The sequence below is a fragment of the Castanea sativa genome, chromosome 5 (genome assembly GCF_040712315.1).
Source record: "Castanea sativa cultivar Marrone di Chiusa Pesio chromosome 5, ASM4071231v1".
In the NCBI taxonomy this organism is placed as follows: Eukaryota; Viridiplantae; Streptophyta; class Magnoliopsida; order Fagales; family Fagaceae; genus Castanea; species Castanea sativa.
In genome coordinates, this window is record NC_134017.1 from 9,653,228 (window position 1) to 9,664,818 (window position 11,591).

An 11,591-nucleotide genomic window follows, 5' to 3' on the forward strand; every position below is an offset into this window, starting at 1 on the left:
GAGCATATGCATATGCGTCATCCTTGCCCCTACTGTAGCTCTGTTTCAACAGGTGAGCTACTATCTATCATGTTGGTTTTGTAATTTGATGTTCCATTTTGGCTTGTATTTAAGTTTGAGATAATATTTATAGTTTACATGGATGGTACATTGCACAAAAATGAAGTGGTGTGCTCTCTGGCTTGGCTGAGGTTGTAGGTGTGTAGGCCGTGAGAAGGCAGTAGGGTCATTGTGTTTTAATGCTTATGTATGCAATTTCTTATTGTGATTCTAGATTTTAAAAAGGGGCTTTCTGAATCTAGGTGCTTCAAGTCCACCTTGGAAGGTAGTTTGGCATTTTATCAATAGAACCTTGATTATACTATGAACTCATGACCCCTTGAAATATATAAACAAAATCAAAATAGGGCTAGACTACCAGAAAATACAAAAGAATCAATTACTAGAACCAAGGATTCAATTCCTAGAAATTAACCAACCTTGAAAGTGCAAAAGTTTGGGCTTACTCTTTTAAGAGCAAGGTGATATGTAGTGTTTTAGCAAGCAATAAAGGGTTGTGTGGTCTCTTTATTTGTTGGGGTCTCATTTGTCAATTGATGATTGATAATAGCAAAATAAAAATGCAAAACTATAATTTTGATTTATGAGGCATGCCGCATGACCCAGTAGTACAAGAAGCTCTAATGAGGAATTTCACCTTGAGAGACTGAGACAACCCACTGATGCCATTCTTAAAGATATGGGAAAACAAGTTTTAGAATAACCTCTCCACTACTTGCACAGTTGCCTTCAATACTGCTGTGCTCTTCCTTCTGTCATAAATTTAAATAAAATACCTCATTTATTTCTTATTCTCTTTGTGATTTGGTGAGTAATGACTTTTCCATAAAAGCCTTTCACTCATATTAGCTCTGCCTCATTTAAAAAAAAAAAATCTTCTTTCTTAATTTTCATGTAAATCAAAATTTCCATACTTGAATACTTTCCTACATGATATCTACTTTACCAATAAATTATTGGTAGTATGCGGATGTTGTGTTGAGAATTTAACCTAATTCCCATAACCTATGAGATGCAAAAATAGAGAAAAAAAAAAAAAAAAAACACAAAGATTTATGTGGTTTGGCAATATGCTTACATCCATGAAGTTGCTGCAATTTTCACTATGTCAAGGAGAAAAATACAGAGGTGGCTACAGTACAATGATGCAGGCACCCCTAATTCTGAAGCAACAAATATATACCCAAACAATGGGTCCAAAACAAGCCAAAAATGCTCTTGCTGGCCCAGGCCTATGCTCCATGAATTAAGCCTCACAAAAAAAATCCCATTTAAAACCGTAATTCTTCCAATTTGAGTTGGATCACAAACTAGATTGAACACAAAACAAGCTCCACATAGCCCAACAAGTTGATTATTGAAGATGTGAAGTTCAAGAATTTTATAAACACTGGAAATTTTACCACAAAATGGGTATTCACACTTCAATAATTGATAGATTAACATTGCCAAAATGTATATATTTTTTATTCTTTTGGATAAACATCGTAATAGATTACTTAAGATGTTCGAGGCCATTGTTGTTTATAAGTTATAGTTGAATTAGAGTGGCACTGACAGAAAAGAAATATAAATTAGAATATGTGATTGCCAGCACTTACATCATTTTAAGTGGTCATAGGAAGTAATAAATGAGAGAAGCATACTGCTTGTGTATATGATCTGTGTGTTATTGGGCTAGTGCTAGTGTTCACAGACATTTTTGTGGGACACTGTCCTATTTTGGAATTTTGTTGATAAATCTCATGTGCATGATTTATACCGCTCTCTGCATCTTAACCTGCACTGGAAAATATATCCTCAAGTTTTAAATGAGCCCTTATTATTCCTTAATTTTTGGTTTGATCTCCATTTTATAGGACATCAAATAGTTCTGCTTACAGTCATTGTGGATGTCCTTGTACATTATAAAATATTTACAATGTTATACTAATATATTGGCTCTCATGCTATCAATTCTTTCTATTTTTATTTTTATTTTTATTTTGGGGGCATGGGGTCTGCATATTGCTGTTGACTCTGCCTCTCCTGCAGATCATGCTCATGTAACTGGTCAGATGCCTGTGAATTGACTATTTTCTTCTGGACATAAATAGGACTTGCTGATGACTGTGCAGAAGTGCTGGTTGTTTCTGCTTCTGTTGATGACTGTGCTGTTAAGCCTTTAGCAAGTTCAGCTGCTAAGTGGGCAAAGAGGCATATTTATAGGATGTATTCCGATTGAAGCTACTGTTGATAATGTGCAGTTGCATTTCAGTCAGTGTGGCTATCTTTTGGATGTGTATCTTCCCAAGGTAAATGTACCTGATTTTTGTCTAGATTAATTGAGAATGTGTGGATGGTTTGCTGATGAAAATATTACTGCACCGTATTTCTTGCCAACTTTTTTCTAGATGCTTCAACTATGGCTATGAAGCATGTGAAAAGATGTGTTGTTAAACCAGCTTGTGTTTGTTTAAGGTTTTATAATGGGCTTGCTTGCAGAGGACACTTTTACCACCTTGTCTATATAAGCATAAATTCAATATTGCACAACAATAGTAATGGCTGAAATCAAGATGTTGAGATATGACTACAAGAGGGAAAATGAACACATGATGATCACATGATGAACACTTAGAGGTAACACCAATTGGAAAACAGATAAGATGTTCTGCCAAATTCATCCTGGGATGAGAATTGAAAATTAGTGATTGCTTAGAGACTTTTCTTGGTACTAATTGTCATTGATTGCATGTTTTTTTCATGTTGCTAACTTGCTATTTGCACATCATGGAAACTCATTTTGTACTGTAATTGCATGTTCTGTGTTATATTTTAGTATTTATCAGATCCTTCTTGGGTTTTGCCCATATGTTATTGGTATAACTAATATCACAATGCATTTTGCTTCAGGATGAAAGAAAAATGTGTCATAGGGGGTTCGGTTTTGTGACATTGTCGGATGAATTTTCAGCTGAGTACACTTCTCAGAAAGTACATAGGATATTTGGGCAGATGTGTGTTAGTAGATGTTATCACGTATATGATAGATAGGTGCTTGGGCCCAGTAGACACTCATGTGGGTAGCCGAGTATCAAAGGAAACAGCATCAGGGGTTTCTTTTGCAGAGTGGTTTGGTGTGCTACTGTCTATGACATGATTCACATATGGTCTCAGAGAAACTCAAGAATTCATGGAGAGGTCAAAACAGAGGAAATCAAAGTGAAGAGATGAGAAAGGATGTCAAGTTTTGGATGATGTTCAAAGGAAGTAGCTGCAACTCTAGCCTAACCTATACAGAGTCATCTGTTCTAACTGGAGTGTACCACATTAAATCATTCATGACTTCTGCTTAAAAGCTTGCTAGTAGCTGGGGTTTGTGGTTGGTTTGTTTTTAAAACAAGATGTTGGGTAAGATTAGCACCAATCTGATGCTGTAGTTTAGTCCGAAGACTCATATCTTTGTTTAGAATTGGGTTGGGATGATGTAACACTGTTTTCAAATGGAGATAATCTTTTAATTTTTAGTTCAGATGACCTTGTTGTAGTGGACTAGCTGAAGTCTCAGGGTTTCCGGTGTTTCTGTTTGTATTGGCTTGTTTCATAACATATATAATTTATTACTTAGTATGTTTGATTATTGCATTTGTCATGTCTTCCCACCTTAGCACCTTTGTATTTCATCTTAGTATTTTATTGATGGAAAATGCTAAAGTTACACTTAGTTGTTTAGCATTTTCATTATACATAATTTTTCAATTCGTTTATCTTTTCATTATTGCTAAATCATGATTTAGCATTTTTCTTTTCAACTCTTTAATAAAGCCTCAAAAGTACTAGACCAATTGAAACCATAAAATGTATGAAAAAAATGTTGAAAATGTGTTAAATTATCAATGATGATTCATTTCCCCTAATAGTTTGAGACTTCAACTTTTGTAAACCAATCTTACATGATAGTATATTGTCGATATTAGTCACCTAAAATTGAAAATTAAATTACAAACTTTATATTTAACTATGGATGAACTTGTATCCAAGATAAAGACAAATACAACTTTGGATCAATTGGACTATCTTCTATAGAACAAAACTTTTATTAATAAGATAGATGGCCAAAATGACAGATTTTAAATCCCTTTAACATTGCTTCCTATGTTCATATATAATCTCATAGAAGGAAAACCACACAATTTAACTATTTAAGAATTTTATCGATTATAGCTTGGGAATCTAAAGCATATGCCCAAAAGGACCTTAAATAAGTCCCAAGATCATCTGGGTATGTCATATTCCTTAACAGCTTAAAACACTGAAAGTGAAAAACTAAGGCTGCTTGCACATCACTTCTAGCCTCTTGGTAATTTTTCGATCCCAAGTCCGAAGACGCATTGGCTAACTTTTGATGTATATCTTGGTACATACTAGCACAATATCCATATGTTGCTCTAGTACTCTGATTTGGGTCTGTAGCATTTAAGTTGTCAAACATTTGTTTCAAGTTTTGAGCTTGTGTTGAAGCACAGGCATCGATCAATATCTTTGCGAGTCCTATTAAATCTGCAGTAGCACTTCCAGGATTAAAGAAAAAACATTTGTTGCAATCGTTAGGTTGTGGGGTCCTATAACATATGTCACTGTAACTATTTGTTGAAATTCCATTAACCAGGTTCTGCTTTGTTGCTAAAGCAATAATGATGAAGGAAATCAACATTGAAATTGTTTGGAACAAAGACATATACGTAGATACAATAAACCTGCACAAAGAAAAATAAAATAAACTTGTATTAATAGAAAAGGATGAACTCTAAAAAAATTAAAATTAAGAGGATATTTAATTAAACATGCTCTTCCGTGTGTTTCTTTGAGTATAAACACATACGCCTGGTTAATCTCAATCTTTTATAACGTTAGTATTAGATTTTTCCTAAAACATAATGTTTAATCTCAATCATTTATCTTTATTTCAAAATCTTCCTTATATTTTAAAATGCATCAAAAGACATTTCTTTCCGTTATTACCAAGTGAAAATTTCCAAAGTATAAGAATAATCTTGAAACATATATTAAAGTTTAAGAACCAAATATACAAATTAACCAAAAAGAAAAATAAAAGATTGAAACCCTTATGAGGAGAGCTAAACCTTTGGTTTCGACAGACTTCAATTTTTGGTTGACTACATATGTGGTGAGTTTGTACTTTGTAGGCCTTTTATAGAGCTATCACCCAATGGTAAAAAGTTTTCCTCAAATAAATTTTTTTTTAAAACCTATGGTAAAAACTAAAAAACACATAGATATTGTGGGTTTGATATGGACATTTGGATATGAAATATTAAATTTATAATTGTAATTATTAATGGGTATTATTAACTTATCAAAAAAAGGACTAGGTATTTATGAAGACTATATTTTTATATGAAAGTATTAAATATACAATTATGAATTAAATTTATAATTATGGTAATTATTAATGGGTATTATTAACTTATCAAAAAAAAAAAGTGAATCGGTGTTTATGAAGACTATCTTTTTATGTGAAAATATTAAATAAAAAATTATGACAATAATTGATATATATTTATTAGAATGGGTTTGTAAATGAAATTAGATAAATTGCAAATTACACCTCCTAAAGTTTGGGGGTGATTGGACTTTACACTCTCAAATTTCAAAATTTGGATTTTACCCCCTATCTTTTAGGAGTGTTTGGATTTTAGTCCCTAAAGTTTTGGGGTGTTTGGATTTTAAATCCTAAAGTTTCAAAATTTGAGGGTGTAACATCCAAACAACCCAAAACTTTAGAGTGTAAAATCCAAGTTCTGAAACGTTAGGGTGTAAAATTCAAACACCCCAAACATCAGTGAGTGAAATTCATATTCAATAAAAAAATATATTAGAATATTAACATGTAAAATTGTGAGTACCCCCAAAGCTTATGTAACAAAATTCAAAATTCTTTAATTTTATGTAGTTCTTCGTTTTATTGATCTTTCTTTCAAAATTTTATTTATATTCTATAATGTATCAAGATTCTTATCCTCGTTACTAAAGTGAAAAGTTTTAAAGTATATATAAGAATGATTTTGGCTAGGTATTTAATACTTTCATATAAAAATATAGTCTTCATAAATACCTAGTCATTTTTTTGAGAAGTTAATAATACCCATTAATAATTACAAATATAAATATTAAATTTTTTTCGATACGAAATATTAAATTTATAATTGTAATTATTAATGGGTATTATTAAATTATCAAAAAAAATGACTAGGTATTTATGAAGACTATATTTTTATATGAAAGTATTAAATATACAATTATGAATTAAATTTATAATTATGGTAATTATTAATGGGTATTATTAACTTATCAAAAAAAAAAGAAAGTGAATCGGTGTTTACGAAGACTGTCTTTTTATGTGAAAGTATTAAATAAAAAAATATGATAATAATTGATATATATTTATTAGAATGGGTTTGTAAATGAAATTAGGTAAATTGCAAAATACACCCCTAAAGTTTCGGGGTGATTGGACTTTACACTCTCAAATTTCAAAATTTGGATTTTACCCCCTATATTTTAGGAGTGTTTGGATTTTAGTCCCTAAAGTTTTGGGATGTTTGGATTTTAAATCCTAAAGTTTCAAAATTTGAGGGTGTAAAATCCAAACAATCCTAAACTTTAGAGTGTAAAATCCAAGTTCAGAAACGCCAGGGTGTAAAATTTAAACACCCCAAACTTCAGTGTGTAAAATCCAGATTTAATAAAAAAAAATTAGAATATTAACATGTAAAATTGTGAGTACCCCCAAAGCTTATGTGACAAAATTCAAAATTCTTTAAGTTTATGTAGTTCTTCTTTTTATTGATCTTTCTTTCAAAATTTTATTTATATTCTATAATGTATCAAGATTCTTACCCTCGTTGCTAAAGTGAAAAGTTTTAAAGTATATATAAGAAACTATGCAAAAAGGAAATTATTTTCAAACTAAGGTGATGGTCCATTTTAGTCTATTTGGTCCGTTTTGATCCATATCAATCCACTCTGTCCTTTTCAGTCTATTCAATCCATATTAGTTCATTTTGGTTCATTCAATCCACATCGGTCCATCCTTGGTCCATTCAATCCACATCAGTCTAATTTTGTCCATTTTCAGTATACTTTGGTTCATTTTGATCTACACGGTCCATCTTTAGCCCATTCAGTCCACATTGGTCCATCAATCCATTTAAGTCTGCTTTGAATCTGATCTAGCAAATTAGGTGTCATTAATAAATGGATTAATACTACTGCACACCCTTGGTATAGTGGTCACTCCACAAGTATAAATGTTTGTGGGGTATGGGGGGCAAGAGCCAGGAGTCAAGTCTCTAGGAGGGAGCTTTACATACATATACACTTAGATTAGGTTAGAGTAGAAATTCTATCTTGTATCAAAAAATAAATAAATGGATTAATGCTTTTGGATTCATAATCTTTTGGATAGTGGAGAAATGTTAGTTAATTATAGTGTGTATGTATTATCATATTAATGCAAAATTTCAACGCATCGTGCAAGTTAGCAATTAGTATCTATAAATATGAAATACTAAACTCTCAACCGTTTATTTCAGTTATAAATTTACCCAAATTATTTTTGTGATTCAGTTCTTCTTAATTATGAAGATGTCAAAATTCTTACACTCATTACTAAAGTGAGAAATTTTAAAGTATATATAAGAATGATCATAAAATACATGTTAAAGTTCAAGGACTGAATATGCAACTTAACCAAAAAGTATAATAAAAAAAAAATGAAACAAATGAAACCCTATTATATAGAAAAGAATTTATGAGTCTGAAGGCCTTATAGCTCAACTTTCACCTTGTGCTGTTTTGACAAAAATGTCAAAGGTTAAAATCCCCAAACTCCAACTATCAATTGTAATAAAAATATAAATAAACAAAATTTCAAAATAAATAAAGAAAGAAGAAGAAGGTCAATAAAGAGTTCATTGTAAGGTAAAATTAGGGGGTAATTATACTAAACCTACCTGTGGTTTGGCTTGAAATCACTTTGCCTACCCGTGGTTTAAAAAGTGTTACTTTACCTACCTAAAATATGTTCCGTTTGTTTTCTGTAACCCACCTCTGTTAAAATTAAGGGTAAATATGTATTTTTGCTCAAATTTTATATCTCTCTCCTCCCAAAACAAAAAATAGCACCAAAATGCAAGAGAGAGAAGATCAAAAAGTGGTATTTGTCTCTCTCTCCATTCACACAAATCTTGAACATGAAGAACATAACAAAAAAAAAAAAACCCCCAGATCAACCTACACAAGATCACTGACTTAATGGCTCAAATTGTCCAGTTTCTAAGGAAGAATAATGCACCTTTCACAGTTAACATTTACCCTTTCCTAAGTCTTTATGGCAATGACAAGTAAACCCATATTGATATCATCATCAAGCAGCAAGCTCAAATCGCCAGAAGAACAACTAAACTCATAATCTTCTGAGAAACAGAAAACCTCATAATCGGCCTCATCAGTCCCAGAAACATAGGTAACAGCCAATAGTTCTTCATCACCAAGTCCGTCAAGAAACGGGTGATCCATCAACATCTCAACAATAAATGTATACATATATTTCTTCACAAGGCACGCTTTCAGAAAAGCTTTGGCTTGACTTGAAATCCCAGTTGGAATTTCAGGCAATTCGCGCTCGTCAGCAATAAGATGGAATAGATCCTGTTTGTTAAACTCTTTTCCCTTATCCCAAGGAGATTTCGCAATCAACATCTCACAAACAACGCAACCCAAAGCCCAAATATCAGAGGGAGGCTCTTGCACTCACTCAATCAAACACTCAGGTGCCATATACAAAGCAGTGCCTCTCAAGTCCATCCTCATCTTCTTTTTCTGCCATGACCTCTTGGCCAACCCAAGATCAGCAATCTTAGTCACAAAATGAGCAGCAGCAGTAGTACTAGCACTCACATTCACAAGCAAAAAATTCTCAGGCTTGATATCACAGTGTACATACCCACATCCATGAATATGATTAAACCCTTTTAGAATACACTTGTTTGGTCTTATAGATGAGGATGCAAAGAGCATTGCTCCGGGAAATTTTGAACGTCATTGAGGAATTTATAATTATGATGGGCAACCAAAATATGCAATAGATGTTTTTGGTCAGGGTCAAAATAAATTTCTTGTTCCTACACAAAATATGGAACATCTTCCCAACAAATGGTGTGTATTCAATCCAAATGCCAAAGATCTAAGCAAACTAGCAGACAACATAAATTTTGCTTACACCTTCACAGATTACACCACACTTGGATATGGGTCCTCTTGTAATAATTTGGATGCTAATGGGAATGCTTCGTATGAATTTAATATGTATTTCCAGATACAGAATTAGGATACAATGGCTTGTAATTTTCAAGGGTTGGCCCAAGTGACAATTTTTTTGGGTATGTTCTTCATGATCTGGGTTTTATTTTTTTTGGTATGTTCTTCATGTTCAAAATTTGTGTGAATGGAGAAAGAGACAGATACCACTTTTTTATCTTCTTTCTCTTGCATTTTTGTGCTATTTTATTTTTTTGGAGAAGAGTTGAGCAAAAATACCTATTTACCCTTGATTTTAACAGAGGTGGGTTACGGAAAACAAACTAAACATACCTCAGATGGGTAAAGTAACACTTTTTAAACCACGGGCAGGTAAGTGATTTTGAGCCAAACCACATGTGCGTTTATTGTAATTATCCCATAAAATTAGAGAGGTCAAAGTCTTATACCTTTTTCTTTTTTTAGAATTGTCAAAATTTTATGTTTCAATGACCAATCGCGCTCATTTTTTAAAATTTTAGGACAAAAATACTCATTTAAAAATTTCACTTCTATAGTTTGCTTGTGTATGTGTTTGCAGAGGAATGATGTGATATTTGTTTTGATGATTTGACATCTTATTTTAAAATTTTAATTAAAAAATTACACACATGTAATCCTAGAGAGAGAGAGAGAGGAGAGAGAGAGCACGTACTTTCCCAAAATCCATAAACCCTATAAAAGTGGAGACCCTTTTAAGTTTATTCCTTATTTGCTTTCCATATTAATTGCTTCAAGTCTTGTAAATTTGTAATTATATGGTTATGATTTGAGTTTCACTATAGATTACTTCATGTTTGAGTAAATTCAAAACCCAGCTTTGAATATTTTGTCCAGACATTAATTAAGATTTTGAGGAGATATCTTGAAGACTTAAACCCTTAATAAGTTTACATAAAGTTTGAATTTTATGATCCGCTTCATGGGTTTTCTGAAATGGTTAGTATTTCAAACTCTTCAAAAACTAGGAGCCTAGATTTTATTTCAAGAGGTCCCTTATGAGATGGGGTAGGAGTGGTTGTGTTAAGGCTAGTTCAAAAAAGAGAGGCACTGAACATATATATCTATTTAATTTTTATATTACTAGGTTCAATACTAAGTTGATGTATTTCACATCTCTTGTTCACATTACTAAGTGCAATATTAAGCTGATGTATCAATACGTAATTTGATGTGCCGAGTCAATTATATATAACTTGTTCTCTGTTTTTTTTTCTTTATTTCATTATTGTAAAATTCATAAAATTCCTCTCTCTAATTAGTAGATTATCAGGGTCAGTCCAAAGCCTAGGCCTATGGCCCCTACTACAAAACGATCACGGTCATTCTTAAAAAAAACTATGCCCTCGTTATAAAAAGACCCAAAATTTTACGATAATATTTTTTTTAAATGGTTGTATATTATATTTCTCAAGAGTGAGATTAGAGATACTATAAATTTTATTACTTAAAGTCTACAAATTGACGTGTCATTAATAACAAAAAAGTTATTCAAACATATTAATAAGGTTGTTGAAGTTTTTCAATTACGTTCATTCCTACATCATTTTGTAATAAAAATTATATTGATTAAAGATTTTTCTTTTCTCATTTTTAACAAGGCCTCCAAAATGCTAGACCAATTGAAACCCTAAAATGTTTGACAAAAAATGTTGAAAATGTGTTAGATACTTAAATCATCAATGCTGATTAATTCCCCCAAACACATATAAACTTTAATTTTTGTAACCAATATCTTACATGTTATATTGTCAACATTAGCCACCTAATCTCTCACATAGCTACACACTAAACAATCCCTTTCTAACTCTTAACACTTAATATAAAATTGAAAACTAGATTACCAATTTACATTTAACTATATGGATGGACTAATGATTCTTGAATGTACAAAAAAAAAATTCCAAAATTTGCTTCTCACACTTGGTGAGTATTTTTTTCTCCCTAGGGAGAGAACTTTCTTCTCACACTCTGGGTGAGGGCTAGTTAATTCACAGTGTTTGTCTGCAATTTTGTTAGAGTTCGGTGGGATCTATTTAGTGTTTTCCTATTCACATGATGGATTTGGATTTTATAGACAAGTTGCAAATTATAACCTTGACGGAGGAGGAGGGAGAAGTTATTAAGGTTGGGGTTACACAAAGGGAAAGGATGTTGGAAGAATGTTC

The 11,591-nt window shown here is 32.0% G+C and overlaps 1 protein-coding gene, 1 long non-coding RNA gene and 1 pseudogene across 2 annotated transcripts; 1 reads left to right on the forward strand and 2 right to left on the reverse strand.

Annotated features, from left to right (window-relative positions):
- The first annotated feature begins 2,238 nt into the window (after positions 1-2,238).
- On the forward strand, positions 2,239-3,574 carry LOC142637499 (uncharacterized). The gene is made up of 2 exons (XR_012844661.1): positions 2,239-2,354; positions 2,956-3,574. It is a non-coding gene; the product is annotated as an uncharacterized LOC142637499 (long non-coding RNA).
- Positions 3,575-4,240: 666 nt separating this feature from the next.
- On the reverse strand, positions 4,241-4,780 carry LOC142634700 (uncharacterized). Its single transcript, XM_075808975.1, has one exon. It carries the CDS (start codon positions 4,778-4,780, stop codon positions 4,241-4,243), a length of 540 nt encoding a protein of 179 aa, XP_075665090.1.
- A 3,665-nt stretch (positions 4,781-8,445) lies between these two features.
- On the reverse strand, positions 8,446-9,144 carry LOC142634701 (mitogen-activated protein kinase kinase kinase 20-like; annotated as a pseudogene).
- Between the last annotated feature and the right edge of the window lie 2,447 nt (positions 9,145-11,591).